The sequence below is a fragment of the Phalacrocorax aristotelis genome, chromosome 1, assembly GCF_949628215.1.
Source record: "Phalacrocorax aristotelis chromosome 1, bGulAri2.1, whole genome shotgun sequence".
Lineage (NCBI taxonomy): Eukaryota > Metazoa > Chordata > Aves > Suliformes > Phalacrocoracidae > Phalacrocorax > Phalacrocorax aristotelis.
In genome coordinates, this window is record NC_134276.1 from 216,867,396 (window position 1) to 216,886,611 (window position 19,216).

The following is a 19,216-nucleotide window of genomic DNA, read 5'->3' on the forward strand; positions in this document are numbered from 1 at the left end:
TGTTGGGTTGACAGTTGGACCTGATGATCCTAGAGGTCCTTTCCAACCTCAGTGATTCTATGATTCTATGAAGAGAAAGGGCGGTGGGCTGCGTGAGGGCAGCTGCCGTGCCTTCAGCCGGGTGGCCCCGCCTGAGGAGACCGCCTGGAGGCGGACTACAACTCCCGAGATGCTCTGCGGCTTGGCGGGCCCCTCCCAGCGAGCCCCGCGCAGGGAACCACAACTCCCGTCCTGCACCGCTCCCGCCGCCGCTTTTCTATTGGCTGGCTGTCGGGCTGGCCGTAGGGGCGTGGCTCTTCTCCCGTCTCCACGACAACGGGAGAGCAAACAAAATGGCGGCGGCCTGCTCGGAGGGGTGATGGGCTGGTGCTGCAGTGCGAAGCACCGATAGCGCAGCTCCCTCCGCGCCCTCGCTTCGTATTACAGCTCATGGCGGAGGGCGAGGAGAGGGGGGGAGAGGGCTGCCTCGGTGAGCTGCTTCCCACTCATCGTGACACCCTGCAACGCCTCTCCCAGGGGATCTCTGGGGAGCTGCCCCAGAACAGGCCCAGTCTGCAGCAGCCACAGCTCAGCCTGCCTCACCGAGAGGGCAAGCAGGAGGAGGAGGATGAAGAAGAGGAGTCCCTGCACACAGAGGTTCAGCTCGGTGCCCCCCAGCTATTTGGGGAGGGGTGTGCTCGAGAGGGAAGAGCCCTTTCCCCCCTCATCACTCATTGTAGTTGAGGGGGAAAGAAGGGAGAGTTGACAGGGGCACCAAGTAGTGATTTCACATTTCCCCAGAGAGGAGAAAGGCTGATTTGTTGGGTCTGTTTCCCCTTCTGTCTCATTTCTGCCTTTTTTTTTTGGGTCCCTTCTATCCCTGTGGTGTCCAGGATAGTTCTGGATTACCCCTCTCTCTCCTTGCTATATAAAGACTAAGGATAAACTGGCATATGGATGGCCAAATTAAACCCCTTTCATGTTTATATGCCCAGCCCTGAGATTCAATAAGCACTTGGACCCAAGTGAATTTTTTCTCCCTGCTCTGCTGGGCTGTAAAGTGTCCACTGCCACAGCATTATCACCTCAGATTTTTACCTAGTGGAAATGCATCTATATTCTCCATTGCTATAACATGTAGATGCTATAATTTAGATGATTACCATTTGAAACATTATTTATCTTCGTCCCTAGATTAGCAATTGTTGTGTGACTTCTCCAAGCTTATAAGATTTTCACAAGCCATTGGCTTATTTTCTCATTAAACCTACGCAGTGGTTCATTAGTGCCATCTGTCAAGCACCCTTTTTGGCAAAGACTGTTCTCTGCAAGAGTAGCACTAGCTGCTCATCCTGAACAAATTTAAAGGGCCTCCATTAATGGCATATTGGGGTACAATAGTGGGGTTATGTTAGTGCTGATTTGCTGAGTTGTTAACATCCATAATCAGTTTCATGGTTCAACATCTCTGGACACAGGTCCTGTTTAGAGCTGTGCATTTAAACCATAAGGTTAAAAACAAAATAATCCCAGCAAAAGGCAATCAAACCTTTCTAAATGTATAAAGCTAGTATGTGACATGTTTCTATTTATCTGTTTTAAGGGCTGTATTCATCGTTTTTCCTAATGTGTAGTGCCTTAGTAGGGTGATGGAGTTCTGAAAGCAGCATTTGATTGAGGACTTTTATTAAACTCTGTTCCCTGTTGCATCCTAAGCAGCCTCCATGTTCTACTAAGTGTGGAATTTTCTTTCATAAATCTCCCCTTAATCCTGCCCCCCCCTTTCTGGTATTTTATAGGGTCAGTTCGATGGAGTGTTGGATGAAGACACTGTGGCTGAGGGTCTCCACAAACTGGGGCGCTCAGCTCCTGGTATTGAATACGTTTATCTTAATCTGTCGCTTTCAGTAAGTATAAGCAAAGAAAATCATTGTAAAGTGCTTCTCTGCTCAAAGGTTTCCTCTTTTTAACAGGAAATAGTTGGTCTAGCAAAAAAATGTCAAGAAGCAGATTTTTGTCTATACCTGTCCATGCCGTTTCATGCACATGGGACTTTTGACAAGGCACAGTATGGTTCCTGCTGACAGCTGCCACATGGGTATTGTTTTTTCATTTAGTAACAACAGCAGTAAGGTATTTTCCTTACCCAGTCTTCAGGTGTGAAAATGTATCTTCCTGCTTCAGCCAGCTGGAGAAAAGATAGAGGAACATGCTGAACACCTGAGAATGCTGCATGCATTGTCCCTTCAGCAAGCTGAAATAGTTATGTCTTTTTAAAGCTGACTTGCTGCTGCTCTCTTTTTTATGCGACCTTGTGTTTCTGGCTTTTTTCCTAGTTACTATGATCTCTCCTCGTTGTGTTTTAATGTCTTCCTTTGACAGTTTCTCTGTTCATGGCTGGTCTGCAGGTCTAACATCACTTTCTGTATATGTCGTCCTGTTCTGACACATCCAGCTGGAGGGACCTTGGGGCACCTCTTCAACGTCTCCTGCTACTGTGTATCTCCTGGGAGAGCAGCTGAGGTTTTACAGCTAGTTATTAAAGTGTCTCTTTGCTTTGTTTTCCCAGGGTCGTGAGTTAAGTGACATCAACATTCTATCCAGATACATTCACCTGCAGAAGTTGGAACTTTCATATAATAAAATTAATGGTATGTAGTAAATACAGGAGTAAATTCTTGGGTTGTGAAATCATTTAAGATGAGAAATGCACTGTACCATGTAGCTTTAATATCACAAAACCTGGTCTACATTTTAATGGTGTAACTACTCCAGCTCTACAGAATGAGGCGATGGCTAGATATTCTTGAGAATGATGTATGGACCGTTCAGAGAGCTGCATCAGCATATGCTTATCGGTGGGAACATGGAGATTATTGTCCAGTTTATTATCCAGAGATAAAATGCAAGCAAGCATGTCAATACAAGGTTAAGGTTGAGATTTTACATATGCAGATGTCATAATATTTAAAGTCATGTCTGATACAGTTTTCCCAGCCTTCAGCTTTCCTTTGTCAAGGCTTTCCATCGGTGATAAAATGTAAAAAATTATATACTGGATTTAGACAGGAACAAATGGAGACTGGGGTAAACTACATCATCTTCTACTCCTTCCCTCTCCCTCGTACTCCCCAACTAATTTTTTAATTTAACAGCAAAAGAAATAAGCTATGATGGCAGCCTGTTGCGTTATTTCTTTCAAGTTTATTTCACTTGAGGTGCTGGAGTCCAATAATAGCAGCGCTTCTGAGAGGCAGCACTTTTCAGTGCTCATTTTACTAACAGTTTGTCTGTGAAGGCTAGGTCTGAAGAGAGCAGGGACTTTTCCATAGCAACTAGTCATTTAGTCTTAAGTAGTGGCCTAAATACTTTTCTCCGCTAATTAATAACTTAGAACAGAGGTATTCTCTCTGTCATTCTAGAGGTAGCTAGAATATAAAACAATATTCTGGCTTATAGACAAATCAGTTGACATAATGGAAATTTAATGTAGGAATTGAACATCTATTCTTTGTGGTTTAGAAACCATCTTTTTTTCTAGTAGAAGGTGTTAATATATCTGATTTCTGCCTTTCAAACATCGCTTTCTGAATGTGTAACTACAAATTGATTCTTGATTGCTATTGGACATAGTTATCACATTTTGATGTGATGATCTCTGCATTTACTTATGCATTCATGTACAGGATTTCACATTCTGTTTTGTTACTAGATCTTTCTTGTGTCAGTCACATGCCTTACTTACTAGAACTGAATGCTTCCAACAATGAATTGACTACGTATTTTGTTTTCAAACCACCTAAAAATCTCAAGGTAAGTTGCAAAAAATGCATTTCATAGGTTTAAATTCAAAATGGTTTTCTATATCTAATTTCGACATTGTATTTGGACATGTGCAAAAATGAATTTTTATGCCTTCTTTTTTCTTCTTCCTGACCTCATTTGACATTTTAATAGCTTTTCCAAATGTTTGGGTATTTTACGCTCCACGTTTCAGTCTTTTATTTTCTTTCACACTCTGAACCCTGGCGTGCCACGGGAAGGTGTATTGCACAGCTAACCTTTCTAGCCAGAGGTAAAGACAGCCAGAATTTCTTTTCCTTGCTTGCCAAATTCACCAGACCTTTAGTGGGATCTGTTCCTGCCTTTCAAATTGACTGGTGCCAGTCGTTATTGTGAAACACATACTTCAAGTGTAGCTGTGTACTAGTATTCCCTTTGCTGTTTTCTTGTTGCCCATTTTGGGTTATAAAAAGTAGGAGGTTGTTCTGGAGTATGACCTTTATGTATTTCTCTGTCTTCTCTGTTAGTTTTTTTTTAATATGTGTGCATAATTGCAGGACCATTAGTGATAATGTTGTTGGAGGAAAGTATTGTTTTGGAAGTTTCGAAAATGTGAATTCTGTGTGTCGTAAAAAAGACCCTTTCTATTTATGCCCCAATATTAATATTAACAATCTTATTTCTTCCACACTCTTGATCGCAAGTTTAATGTAACAGCCGTTTAGTTTCACAAGACAGCTGTAAGAGTTGAAGAAAACAAAGTAACTTTGTCTCCTTTTTTCTTTAGGAAGTAGATTTTTCACACAATCAAATACCTAAAATGCAAGATTTGTCGGCATACCAGTCACTTACTAAACTTTTGCTGGATTGTATCCTTTATGGAAACCTGAATGGGAGAAAAGTTGCTTGTTTGCTTTCCAAACAGCTGTTTTCTTCAAGTAGACACCTGTTTTCTTTGTATTTTTCCTTCATGTCAATTTTGTCTTTAGAAGCAAGATTAAACACTCTAATTCTGATGGTGAAACTGATCTTAATTTACTTAAGCAGGCCTGGTGTTAAAGGTGTTTGGGTATACACGTAAGGTTTTACCCTGCTAGAGGAACATGAAAAAACCTCCACTTTGAATCATGTAAAACTGAAAAAGCGACATGTCGTACTGCCTTTGCTTGGCAGAGGTAATAAATAATCCCAGCATTTTTATATAAGAAAGGTTAATAGGAAATCAGCTTGGAACACTAAGCTCCTTTAAATGAAAAAGATGCATGTTCTTTAATCTTAGACGTAGCTAATTATGCAGGGACTGTAGAGGCTCTGTGGAGCACAAGGCCATTTAACGACAACGAAGAGAATCTTTAAGCGAGAGAAGAATTCCTGGAGTATGTTGAGGGAAGGACACAGCGAAGGTGTTTTGCTACACACCTTCCACACTCTCACTGTGGTAACCAGTTCGTGGGTTTAGAAACACTGTTGTGGCAGAAATCAGATCAATATGAGCCTGTAGATTGAGTTTCTTCATTACTTACTTCTCCAAGGCTGTCCATAGCACTCTTAGTCTCCCCAAAGAGTCTCCTATACTTTTCTGAAAGGTCTTCTGGAGTTTTATGTTGCCATGCTGCCTTTCTTACAATTGCTTCCCGAGGGCTTGTGAACCTTTCCTCTTTGCCTCATAAATTGCATCTTGATTTTCTCCTCTCTGAAAAGGAGAAGACAGCAGGCTGTTTTAGTTTTTTCTGTCTCTTGTCCTCGAAGCAGCCCATTACCAAACGATATTAATACAATGCCTTTTTCATGCGGGAGCAGATAAAGCATTTGCGGGGCGTCCAGGTTACATTATTCACACATTTGACAAGGTGTGCAGGTGATATGATTCTTGTCAGAAAATGGCATTGAGACACTATCCCTTTGCAATTCTAATTTTCCATCGCAGAGCAAAACCCATATGGCAACATGAAAAGGAAAAAAGATCAGAGATTTGTATTGTGGATCTGAATCGGTATTTTTTCATTTGGTTTCAATGCAGCAGCGTGCTGTCATTTGTCAATGAAGATGCCATTGAAATGGGGAGAAAAACTGTTTCATGCATACAGTTGCAACAGGACCCTCTGAAATAGAAGAAAATGAGTGCAGAATTTAGAATAGCAAAGTGGTGCTATTCCTAACCCATGTCAAGCACTCCTTGCCAAAGACACGGCAGACAAAACAAGCTGTTCTTTGTAATCGTAAGTGAAAATACTATCTTAAATATCATGCAGTAGCAGAAACGTTTGGCATGTGCTTCTCGTTGACAGTAACTAAGCATTTCTTACCATATTTAAGTGAATTATGGTGCAGATGGTAAGGTCATTGTGACTTCTTTCTGACAGGTGCACACACAAGCACACCTGACAGGTTTGTAAGTGAGTTTTCAAGGAGGAAACTGCCCAAACCAGAAAGGGAGACAGCTTGGGCAATAATATCTGACAAAGCATTATACTGAGTCATTAAAAGGCTGAAACTGATTGTATTAGTTTCTAGTGCTGAGCAATTTGCTGCCTCATAGTGATGGTTATGGCTTAAACAATATTTTTTCCTCACCAAAACTGTTCCTCCTCAGTTGAAAGCGAAGCAGTCCCATTCTGTATGCAAATCAATTACTACCTGTCAAATATCAGTGCCTGTGGATGGTTTTAGTTTCTTTTCTAAAATTTGGTATTGTTTCTAAGTACAGCCTAGTGTGAGGTCCTACGAAAAGCTAAATCTGTGCTTCCTAGCTCATTTCTCTTCCTCTCCTTCCCCATCTAGGCCTGTAAGTGTAGAACTTAGGTAGTGTACAGTGAAGTCCCTAGGTAGGAATGCAGTTAGGAAAAAACAGAGCTAGGTCACAGTTATTAAAGACCATTCTATTATCCCTGGCAAAGCTTACGTTTTGTTTGGTTACAGTATCATTCAGACCAAGAGGAAAAAATCCTGATAATTTGTCCACTGCCTGGTAAGACTAGAAAAGTGACTGAAAACTCACTTGCCCCTTTTTGCAGGCAGAGTTCATTCTCTCAATTCAATGCAAAATATTTTCTTCTGTGATTGTTTAAAGGCATTTCTGTGTCCTGCATCTTCTGGCTTTTTTTTTTTTTTTTCCAGTTGTATTTCTTGGTTTTTTATGTAACTAGTTCCAGCTAGGACACTTAAAATATGAGTGCAGTTCTTCTTGCCTAACTTCAGTTACCAAACAATTAGGTGTCTGGATCAGAGTTATCTGATTTCAGTACGGAGGAGAGACAGGTTCAGGTACCTCTGCAGTTCATCCCATTGTAAGAGAACAATCTGAGACAGCTTGTGGTCAAAGGAAACATGCTTTGTTTAAGGAACCTGGGTAGATATGTTTAATGCTGAAGTTCGCTAAGAGGAGTCCTAACTACTTTTACTGCTGCTTTTGGGTTTAATGTTAAATTAAAATACACTTTCCCCTTTCAGTACAGATAGCCAGTATAGAACAGGTATAATTTGGAGTTAAGTAGCCCCATATAGTACTATGGTCTGTTATTACTTGGATAATCTGTGTATAATGCTTAGAGGTCAAGCTCAGTTTGGAGCCATGTTAAGTACTCCGTAAACATAAAAAGATTGCGCCTTCCTCTGATGATTCAACCATGTGCGTGTATCCTACAGCTGACCCAACACGACTGGTGCCCAATAAAGTCAAAGGCATAAAGACCCCTTTATTTTAGCTTGTGCATATGCATCTGATGAGAAGACCAGGCATTTACAGCATGGTTTTGCAAGATGCTGGCATAGTGGCGCCTTCCCCACACTCCTGTTCCTTCATTTCCACTACTTTCTTGATTTGCCATCAGCCCAGCTATGCCAGCCTGAAGAGCTGCACTGTAAACCAGGTCACAGAAACTATCTGAGTTAAAAGCTCCTCCAAAAAGAAGGGGAAGATATTTCTAGCTGGGTCAGTGTCATTTATCCTGCAGCCCCACAGAAAGCTATGTCGGTCGAACAAGGAGGCAATAAGCTTCAGAAAGAGGTGGGTGTAAGCAGCTGGGATTTTAAATTACTTAGCATTTGGTGTTCAGCTCCCCTTACCATAAAATTCAGCTCCATTGGCTAATTTAGCTATTAATTATTGCTAGGCTTTGGCGTTCCATTATTTTCCTTAAATGCAAAAACCTCTGCGTAGTTAATAACATAGAGGAGATAAGAGGACTGGAGAAGTGTCATAGTCTGACTCATCTTAGTTTAGCACACAACAGACTCACTGCAATCAGTGGCCTTGAGAATTTACCTATCAGAGTCCTCAATCTGGTAAGAAAGAAGTAATTCTGATTGTTTTCCTGTCTGTCTTTCATCAATATATTAATGCCTTAATAAATGTGAGGGTAATTACATAAGTTTTCAGAGATATGTGTAGTACTGGACGTATTTTTTATTAATGCAGGATCATAGAATGGTATAAGTTAGAAGGGAGCTGTGAAGGCCATCTGATGCACCTTCCTGCTCAAAGCAGAGCCGTCTTCAGTGGGGGTTGCTCAGGGCCTTGTCCAGCTGGGTTTTGAATGTCTCCAAAGATACTTTGCAAAAGGGGTAGGTTTTCTTGTTGCTTAGGTGATGTGTGAATAGTTACTGTGCAAGTCCCACAATACAAACAATTAAGCTTTTTTTTTTAAAAAAAAAGTACATTTCCTCTTAAAGCTGTGTTCATGACAGCAGTGAGCTAGGACAGGAGGGGGAAAAACGAGGACTGAGAAGCCTGCATTCATTTTAGAAAACAAGTCAAGTTTAGTATGCAGATCTGATATATTATTAAAGGATCTTTGTTTAGTTTCTTAAGGATCTTGTAATGAGATTGGAAGCTTTATTTTGCCAGCGTTCCATCAAGATATCCAGGGTATATTTGTTTAGATACAACATTTCTAGATTCTATTTCTAGATGCTTTAGTGAGATTTATTTTATCTGGCTTCAGGTTTCTGCAGTGTAGACAGCTGCACGTGAGCTAGATGTTCTCTGCTGCTTCACAATTCAGCTGAGGGAAATGGACATTTAAAATACTTCCTTATTCTGACCCAGCTGCTGAGATCAACATTAACACAAGCCCTTGGAAGCGCCTGTTTCTCTCTGTTGGTTATGAAGATAGCCAAGGATAACTAGCCCAAATACAGACCTCTGTCTGTCAATGCCTATGCTTGTTTGCACTCATCTTGCTCTTTTACAGGTCTTGGGAAGGCATTTCTCAGTGTTGCTCAGCTCCATGTTTGTAAAATGTCAATAATACCAATGCTTTCTTCTCAATCTTTTCAAGATAATTAATAGGAAGAGCCATCAATATAGAGGTTGCACAGAAATACGTGCAAAAACTATTTAAAATGCAGTTTAGTTGGTATAAAATACAACAGGCTACTTCTTAATAGGTTTTACTTTGTAATAATAATTTAAAAGGTATTTAATGTGATTTTTAAAATGACTACCAAAAACCTTTTCATAGAAATAAGCTCCTATTTGCTACATGAGTTTTAAGCACCTATATACATATTTTAGGTAAAGCGAATGAATCCCTTATCAAGAATAGAAATATTCGTTTCCAATCCTTTTAAAATTTTAAAGATTTTTCTTCTGTTCTGTAGTAATTGATATAGAAAAGAGTAACTAAGGTCTGTACTCACCAAGGCCTGATTGGCCCCTGTACTCATTACTGATTCGATATTCAAGAAAGGTATTCAAATTTAAAAGTGGCCAGCAGTATGTTTTGAATAATATATTCAAATAGTGTTCACTAAGGCATTTTTAATATATTCCAGATATGTAATGCCTTCAGTAGCTTCCAGTTATGCCCTTAGTGGCCATAAAACTGAATTTTGTCTAATTTTTAGTGGATAAGATTAACTCAGATTGGCAAAACTGTGTCTAAAAGTTCTGAAATGAACCATAGGAGTATGGCAGTCTAAGCTGACAGGAAGATCTTTTCTCTAAATGCTTTCTTCAGGGAGAACCACAGTAAGTCACTCGACCATTGTGTGCACTGATTTCCTCATCTGTTAAAAGGCCTAAGAATAATTCCGTTAGTAATGGTTATCTGCTCTGTAAAAAGTCTTGGAGGTTGTGTTAACAGCTAAGTCTTATTAATATGAGCATGTTCTTCAGTTTTGGTTGTTACATGCTGATATGATTATTTATACAACTGCTTGTCTTTTTTAATTAGCAAAGTAGATAGTCATATGGAAATTATGTAAATAGACAGATTCTAGCACAGCATTTTCTTCTACTAATTAGAATAAAATATAGTTCTTTTTTCATGGGAGCAGTCATCCCCTCTCTTCCCATTGATTCAGCTTTCTTTTCCATTTTCCCTTGAGCTTTTTCTGTAGAAAAAAGTTGTAAGGTCTGAAGTTTCGAAGAAAGGCTTCAAAAACTGTAAATACCACCTAGCTATACCAAAAAGCCTTTATTCTGCTTATGTTTGCAAAAAATAAGAAGTGCAGCTCTAATGAACTGGACTCTCAGGAATTTTATGCTTTGCAAAGAAGGATCTCTACACAAATCCCTTTTGTTCACAGAATTTTACGTGCAACTCTTGCATAGCGTTTGCAGCTAGAGCTCTGAGCTATTAAGCAGAGGTCTAAAGAAGAACAGCAAGGGAAGAGGGAGCCTTCATGCTATTAATAACCTAATTAAACATTTAAAAGTCAGGAAAAATGTCAAGGACAGGCAACTGGATTAACATTAGAGTCAGCTGGCTTATTTATTTCAGAAGTTCCTAAATATTTATTAATAGAATATGAGGCTTCTAAGCTTTTGGCACAAGGTGATGCTGATGGAAAAATATAACTTGCAAGGTTATAAAGAAAGAATCATGTTGAGAGGCCATCTGGGTACGTGTGGCCACTGGGACAAAGATGAGTACAGAACCTAGTGTGTTATGCCTATTTGGAGTTCATAGCAGAAAGGAGTGTATGATTTGTGAGGCCCTGAGAAACGGAGCCATCTGGAGTCCGGTGATAAATGTAGGTCTTCTGTCTTGTATCTTGTCTGGAAGGAATGTAAAACAATGATAGTTGGTTATGAGTTCTGAAAAGCTGGGGTCATTTCTGGTGTTAGAGTCTAGACGAACTTACAGTAAGGTGGGTTTGGTTGTTTGGGGTTTTTAACATTTCTGTGTAAGCTGTCCCTGACAGTAAATAAAGTCTGCCTTCACTCAGTATGCATTCAGGCAAACGTGTATCCTAGAGATATTTGTATAGACTGTCTGTAGTCCAAAGAAGACAGTACTGTATTGTTCTACCATAATATTTTCATTATTTATTCTGTAATCATAAGTGTAAATATAACCATAATTACAGAGGGAAATTCTATGTATTTATGTATATATATTCTATAATTTTATGTGCAAATCTATTTTCTAGATTTTGAGTTGGATAGTGACAAGAATATCATTTAGCCAGTATCAGCTTTAAAAGAATGCTAGAGCTCTTTTTATTACTGTTGTCTCTCGCTGCTGTTCAAGGTGAGTTGAAACAAGTTAATCAGAAGATAGTTGATTCTTTTTTCCTTGAGCGGTATGGAAAGCTGTAGTATGTCATTTCAAGATGAAGACAGGGCTAATGTGTGTAAGGCCTGTTTGTAATAGAATTCTCAGTAATAAAGTGAACTCTGTTCTTCCTCAGGAATGTTGTTTTCCATCTGTAGAACTTTATCAACAGTTTGTTTGCTTTCATTTCGTCTTAGAGCTCTAACCAGATTGAGAAGATAACTGTGCTGGGCAGCTTGAAAACTCTACAGAAGCTGGACCTATCTAGCAATAAAATAACTAGTCTAGAAGGCTTGGAGGAACATGATCTACTAGAGACGATCAACCTAGAGGATAACCAGGTAGCATATTTAATATTGATCTCAGCTTTTTCTAAGAATGGATAGTTTTGGGGCTTTTTTTCAAAATTCAATCCCTTTAACCCCAATTAAGGCTTATTCAAAAAAATCTTACAATGCTGCAAGAAGTAGATATTAGAAAAGATGACATTTTTTCCTTTGGTATTTCATGGCAATGCTGTTTCACGTGTTGGTTGATAGTGTGTTCCTCGGGCCTTTTTTAATACCTCTAGATGTTTTTTTTTTTTTAATGTAAGTATCACTTCTGTAGCATTTAGTGCTCACATACATAAAGAACTAACAGTGCTCCCTTGAGTGGAAAAGATAGGGATGAGTATGCAGCTTTTTCAGCTTGATTATTCTTGAGGACCTTTACTTACATCACAGCTTTTCTACTGCCGGGCCTCAGGAGGGTTTGCTAATATCTCTCAGCCCAGTCTTATGACCAGATTCTTCTGAGCTCTCAGCTAGAAATCTCCTGGAAGGCAGAACTGCATGTACTCCATTATAAAGTGGCTTTTGTTATGCAGCAGAATTTTCACTGAAAGCACAATGATACCATCCGACTCATTTGTATTTGAATTTTGAAACTCAAGCCGTATATACATAATACTTTTGATACTGAGTTTCCGGAGTCCTTAACTGAAACGGCTGTCAATTCATTAATACTTTTGACATCAAAGACAGATCTGCATGTGCAAAAAAAAGCTAAGAAAGTAAGAAATAAAAATATAAACCAGGAATCGAACATTTACTGTCATTTTCCCCTGCTTGCAAGACTCATTTACAGGATTTAATTCAAGACACTATGAATACTTGTTCTCACACTGAGAAACCTGCGTACAGGTTGACATTTAAAGGTACATCAGTTGCACAAGACAGGAAAATAACTAATAATATGGTTGCTATTAGCATTAATAACACCGCTTCCCTTGCCTCGTATAGTTTCCACTGTTCTTTATGGCACGCAAAAGCCATTAATTTTACCTCATCACAATTTGCTTCTTTTAATGATGTTATTGAAAACATTTAATGAGTCACCGGGGTTTTTTTTTTAACATTTCCTTCTGAAGAATCATTTAAAGAGAATTTTAATGAATTAACACAGAAAGATCTGAGTTACTTCAGCTCACTACCACCCAGAATGATCTTAAAGACTTGTTGGTTTGTTTTTTTTTCAAAAATGGGCATGACCAGTTTATCTGCAAACCACGTCTCTCATATACGTGTTCAGTGGCTTTCAAATGTTGATGGTTGGCATTCTATGATTTATTTAGGAAATACACCCAAATGACATTTAACTTGGTCAAAACTGTTCTGCCATGGGCTTCTTCTTATCTCAGAATGAATATTGGAAAGGCTATGGTTGAGGTTTATGTTTTTAGACACTTGACATGAGCTAAGTTAGGGATAGAATCAGAAGTCTTCTAGGTTCAGTCTTTCAGCAGTGGAGGAAAACCAGGTATCCTTACAAGGCAATTCAGCCTACCATGGATCAGATGGAACTGCCTCTCTCCACTGATTATAAAGTGAGGTTAAGCGCCTGACTTGGGCGAACTTAACAGATGGCTAAAATGAGGCGACATGAATTTCACTTGACCCATTTTGTTTTAATTGAGAGCCTTACAACTGTTCACTCAGGGTCTAGCACGAGTGCCTCTAGTGTGACTTTGCTTTGGGCACACAAACTTTGATTAATCCCACTTAACTTCTACCATTTATCTGCTGTGCCTGAGTGCAGCCAGCCCAGGTTTCCTTTGTCAACAGATGAGACCTTAAGTGCAGTGCATCGCCCTCTGGCCACAGACAGCCAAGGACAACTACGCTGGTGCTTTTCAATGAGGTGCTGTAAGTTAGGGTGAACTTGAGCTCCAGTGAAAAGAAACTCTTCTTAGAAGGAATTGTTTTAGCTAGTCAACTGAAGCGCAAATATAAGTGCAGAATTGCCTCACTTAAGCACATCAGCTGCATAAAAGCTAAATGTGTTAGGGCTTGACATTTGAAAGAACTGGAAGAACGCAGGTGGCTTGAAATTGCTGTCTGTATTATACTGCTTCTCCAGCTAACATCCACGTTGTCTGCCTTTTGTGACTAGAAGTGCCTTATTGAATGCAGTTAACATGTATACCCATTTTGAGAGTGTAATGATTTTTTTTATGTCCAGATATTAAGAGCAGGGATTAAAATACTTTTCTTCCCTGTAGTTCTTGTGGATTCTGTTGCTGCTGATTTATGCTCTGTTTCTGTCACTAATTAGATTGCTGAGCTGCGTGAACTTGAATGTATTGAAGATCTGCCTCTCCTCAGAGTTCTAAATCTTTTAAAAAATCCTATCCAGGTAAGAAAGAATTAAAAAGGAAGCCAAATTTAAGAACCTACAGCTTCTGTTTTGCATCATGCTACAATCCATTTAGCCTCAGTTTCTGTCTCTGGGAGGGGTCAGGTCATTTCAGGGAACTAGTACAGGGAGTGATGAGTGATGGTTTCCCTGGCATGGCTACCCACCTTTCTCTGGGATCTTTGTCTGAACAAAAGCTGCATATGAATCATGATATTTAATATCCACATAGTAAATCAATGAATTTTATTAATTCCATCTGTGAATCCATTTATGCATTTGTACTCACAATATGCCGTGTTTTTTGTTTGGGAAAAGGCGTCTTTTTTGTTTGCTTTGAAGGTCTGTACTTGCTTGTTCTGGGAAAAAGCTCGAAAGAACTTAATAGCACCTCTTTTAAAATCATGTGTCTCTTGAATCTGGATCTTCTTTTCTTCTTTAGGATTTACTCATTTCTCATTTTTGGCTCCCATAATATTCCTCAATTAATGAATTAAACATCCATTTTATTAACAACAGTTATATTTGCAAAATATCAGAAATTCTGACTTTGACTCTGCATTTGTGATTTCTCCTGAGTGGTCACAGTTGTTTCTGTCCTGACTTTCGTGGTTTCTAAATTATGTTTAAATTTTACAGTCATTTTCAATGTCAGAGAGAAGAAAAATGTTAAGGGTTTAACTTCTCCTTTCTGTAACTGCCAGCTTTGTATTGGCTTTCATGAGAATGCTCTGTCGTGGCACACCATGAAATTAGCCTGAAAAAATACCCAAAACAGGCTGCTCCTGGTCCTCCGTAATCTGAAAACCTTTTTCTGTTTAGATGTCCTTCCCCTAAGCAAAGTCTGATCCTATTCCTTTCAATTACTGTTTTCATAACTTATACATGCAACAGTCATCTTAAGGCAGCTGTCTGATTTTCAGCTGTTTTAACAGGACATTACTGGTTTTAAAACTAAGAAGCTTCATGACCTTATCAGTGTCAGCTTTTTAATTTGATTTTTAATTATTCTTTTTTGTTGTCTCAGACTTAAAAGCCTATATGAAGATGAATTTATAATGCAAATTCTCTTTTAGAGTTCCTGCATTACTACTAAGGTTACAAGTATTAACCGTAGTTTATTACACGATCCCAGTACAGAAAATGCTTTTGCTTCTCCAGCAGCCATTCTTGGTGTGCTAGTGGGTATGGTGGTGATTTTTAAAATCCCATCTTGACCTTTTGAACAGTGTATCGCAGACTTTTGAACAACTATTAGCTTTTGTTGCAGAAGCTAAGCTTGTGATGGGGGAGTCAATTTGTACATTGTATTGACATCCTTCAGGGTAAAAAGCTTTTTATGTTGCGATGTATTAGAGCCAACTTAATTTCAGCCGACTGAAATTGAATATTAGATTGATGAAGTTAAGTACTTTATGTCAAAGTGGAAACTTTGTCCTTCAGGAGCAAACAGATTATTGGCTCTCTGTGATTTTCATGTTGCTCCAACTAACAGAACTGGATCTCAAGAAGATTTCAGTGGAAGAAAAGGTATGTAAACACCATTCTGAAATTTTTCTAAACAGAGAGTATGAAAAACTGTGCATACAAATGTAGCTTTGTAGTCATTTGGGTGTGACAATGCTCCCATGTTTCAGCCCCCAAGACAGGCTATAAATTCAGAGACTTTTGCCTTTAAATCCAGATAGATATCTGCAGAGTTTCTGGACCAGTTGTGGTATGTGAAAATGCAAAGCTTACCGAAAACCTTTGTTCAGTGAAGAAATTTACCTAGCAGCCCTTTTAACTCTGCTCGTGAATCTAAACAGGCAACTGCATTCATTTAATACTCGGAAGCGGTAACTATTGCGCTACCTCTAAAGTGCCGTTGTTGAGGCTTTTTTAGTGTCGTGTACAGCAAAGTGAACTCTGAAAGTTATAATGAAGCTTGTTTCCCGTTCTACTCCGTACAGCTTTCACTGTAAAACCTTCTCCCCAGAAAAACCTGCTCAGACTGCTTACAGTAACTTTCTACTGGAATAGAAGCCTTTCCCTCTTGTGCTGCTTTTATTGTAGTTTGGTTGCTGCACGTAGTGTTTGGGGCCAAGCCATGCTAGAACTGTTAGGATTAACAGCTGCCAATTGGGGTTGGATTTCAGGGAGTTATCCTTTAAAAATAATCCTTAGAAGAAATTCATCACTCCTAGCTTTAGCCACATAAATATTAGGGTTCTTGGTTAATGCCAGGCTCTCTGTCGTGAACACAGAGAAGGGATGATGCCACAGTGTAATTTACCCCACGTATCCGAGAGGTTGATCTCACTTTGTCTTATGTGGCAATCTGTTTTCTTTCCAATAAAATTTTGAATATATTTAAGAAATTTTTCCTTCTCCATGGACAATAAAAGTAAGCCTGGATGACTGGTTTAGACTAGTACTTAACTTTCGGTTGATGAAAGTTGTTTCAGAAAATCCTCTCCTCGGGTTATTTTAGGATATCTACTGTAGCCTCAGAAACTCTCTTGTCAAACTGAATTTGGAGGCAGCAGCTCTTCTGTCTCACTAACAGACAAAATGGATATACAGACATGCTGCAGTTTAGATCAGAAGTGATTTTGATCTTCGATTAAAGAATAGTTTTGAAGTGAAACTCCCAGTTGCCCAACTTGTCATGCTCGATTCTCATTACAGAATAGTCTTGCAACGTATGAACTAGACTTCTTTTGGACTAATCTTAACCAGATGACATGCACCTGATGTGCTCCTAGCCACTAATTCACACCAGAAGCCCAATCTAGACGTAGAGAGAAATGAGGTCCGTTCCACCGGTGCCCCCAAAATAGTGCGGGCATTGGGTCCTGAGTACTGAATGTCTTGCTTTAAAGATCCACTCCCGTTGCACCACACTGCTTGCCAATATAGGCATGGCTGTCATTGGAGCTTAGGGCACTGTTTTGCTGCAGTGTCGGCTAGCTGATATTTGATGGTTTACATGAAATGACTCAGAGGTTCTTAACTTGTTTCTGAGTGGGCAGCATTAATAATACCAAAAAAATATACTACTCATTAGCGGCCAGTACCCTCAATAGAGCTTTCAACAGAATGGGTGGAGGGAATCCTTGGAGTTTGAGTGCTCTTCCTCGCAGGAAAGACAGAAATGCATTGTCAGGAGAAAATTGCAGTTTGCTTACTTTGTTAACGCCCATTCTGTTCCTCTTCTGACGAATCAATGAATGGCTTCGATCCCTAAGGATTTTAGTTCGGCATCTTCCACCAGCGCTGAGAGGATGCAAATTAATGGATAATTAAAACCTAAGCAAAATTACTTTGCATCTTATGTGGCATCCTGTTTTCTTTCCAGTAAAAGGTTGAATATATTAAAGATAGCGAGCTACGTCTGGCTGCCTTCCATCCATCCATCAAATTGTGCTTAAATCCCCTGAAAAGATTTATGTAGTGGAGCGCTCACAGACAACCCAAATACAAAGACTGACCCTCACAAACATGAAGCCATCATTATTCACAGTGAGCGGCAAAGCATATCGCAGCTGGAAATAGTTACACCACCGCTCTTCTTTCTTTTGCCCCTAAACTGTGGAAACAGGTTGCTGCAGTGAATAAATATGATCCTCCTCCAGAAGTTGTTGCTGCTAAAGATCATATGACTCATGTTATGTACAGCATGTTGCAGCCCCAGAGAATCTTTGACAGGTAAGCGTACCTCCACTTCACATCAGCTCCTGAGGGTGGCACTCAAGTAAAGCAGAATGTGTTGTCGTATTTAGAGAGGGGCATTTTGCCTGTCCCTCTCCCACCTCTAAATTAATCTAATGAAGAAAAGACATTCCACAGTATTCTGGTAGCGGTCTGGAAATTAGGCAAATCTTATTTGGTTGAAATTGATTGTGAAATGAAGTTACTCATTCACCTCTAAAGTCTGAGACAGATTGTCCACAGCTCCATTTCTTTTAAACAATCTGTTGAAACAGATGGCCGTTTGCACCATAAATGAAAGATGCAAAATTTCTATCAATACCCAAAGGCAATTTAAAAATCTCTAGAGGGAGAAAAGAGCTGCGAAACGTATCTTCTTCCTATTCTGCTCACTCCTTCTCGTCACGCTATTGGCATCCCATTGTGAGCAGAATGGCTTTATTTTGTGGCTTTGGGGCACGTTTTATATTTGTAAGGTGAAATTTTCAAGTTTATACTTAGGGAAGTCCAGCTACTTCTGCCTTTGGGAGGAGACGACGGTGACTGCCGCTTAAAGCACAGAAGGGAGAAGCAAATCAATATTCTTTTTCCAACATCGCCATTGCCATGCCAGGAGACTTCTCTCAGTCTCATTTCTCATCCAGAAAATGGAAATAGCCCTACTTTGCTCTGCAGATGTGTTATGCTATTTGCTTGATGAATGCTTGGAAAATGCTTTGACATATTCTGATGGAAGATACTATGAAATACACAGGTTATATTGGCTACAGTGGGCACTGAGATCAGGTTTTGTGCCCCAAACCCTGTTTTAGCACCATTTTTGGACATCTTAATTCATAGTGAGTAACCTGATTTAAGATCCATGATTTAGTAACTCAGAAATTTATATTTTTAGAATATCTTTATTGCGAGTCTTTTCTGGGATTGCCGATGAAAGACGGGAACCAGCCCAGTGGTGATGATAGCTCTGAGAATTCTTATTACAAAAAAAAAAAACCCCAAACCCCAACTTCCAAAGATTTATTTACTGTTTTGCAACTTGGAGATTTCTTAAAAACAAAAAACCTACAATACTTTTACCTAAAGGCATGGATCTTTTCCAATGCAGGCATGGGCTCTGTTGAAATATGTGTTTATTGGATTGTGTAAGTGTGTCTTCATGGCTGGAAAAGAAACAATTCTGTCTTCTGTCAGAGGTATTGTATACACAAACATATAAACATGCAGACCAGCATTTATGGTACTGACCAATATTGTTAATGATGCTTTGAATGTTTGCCCGTGCTCAGCTGGAAAGCACAAAACACAGTCATTAATGAAATCTTCCTAATGATGATGCGTTGGTCTTCTACACTATAAAATGCTTATTGGAACCAGACTGGTATAGTTCATCTGCATCTATATTTCCAGATGAGATTATAATTAATTCTGTTTTAGTAATATTTCTCTTAAAAAAACCCTGAAAACAAAGCAAAAATATACACTGTTTCACACTCTGCAGTCAGAAAACAGTAGCATTAAGTTTCTTATGCCATTCCGTCTCTCTGTGTGCCTTGTGATTCTGTCTTTAATTACATGGCAAC

General features: G+C 39.3%; 1 protein-coding gene across 2 annotated transcripts in view; it reads left to right on the forward strand.

Annotated features, from left to right (window-relative positions):
* Window positions 1–315: 315 nt before the first annotated feature.
* Window positions 316–19,216, forward strand: part of LRGUK (leucine rich repeats and guanylate kinase domain containing) — a 52,684-nt gene continuing 33,783 nt past the window's right edge. Inside the window, exons 1-10 of one of the 2 annotated variants that reach the window (XM_075081696.1) lie at window positions 316–636; window positions 1,779–1,886; window positions 2,549–2,630; window positions 3,692–3,792; window positions 4,550–4,631; window positions 7,922–8,046; window positions 11,462–11,605; window positions 13,860–13,940; window positions 15,384–15,470; window positions 17,524–17,630. In XM_075081696.1, coding sequence (XP_074937797.1) covers window positions 430–636; window positions 1,779–1,886; window positions 2,549–2,630; window positions 3,692–3,792; window positions 4,550–4,631; window positions 7,922–8,046; window positions 11,462–11,605; window positions 13,860–13,940; window positions 15,384–15,470; window positions 17,524–17,630 — 1,124 coding nt within the window. In that variant the 5' untranslated portion in view covers window positions 316–429. The remainder of the gene's footprint in view (window positions 637–1,778; window positions 1,887–2,548; window positions 2,631–3,691; window positions 3,793–4,549; window positions 4,632–7,921; window positions 8,047–11,461; window positions 11,606–13,859; window positions 13,941–15,383; window positions 15,471–17,523; window positions 17,631–19,216) is intronic. The other variant, XM_075081697.1, reaches the window with a different exon arrangement.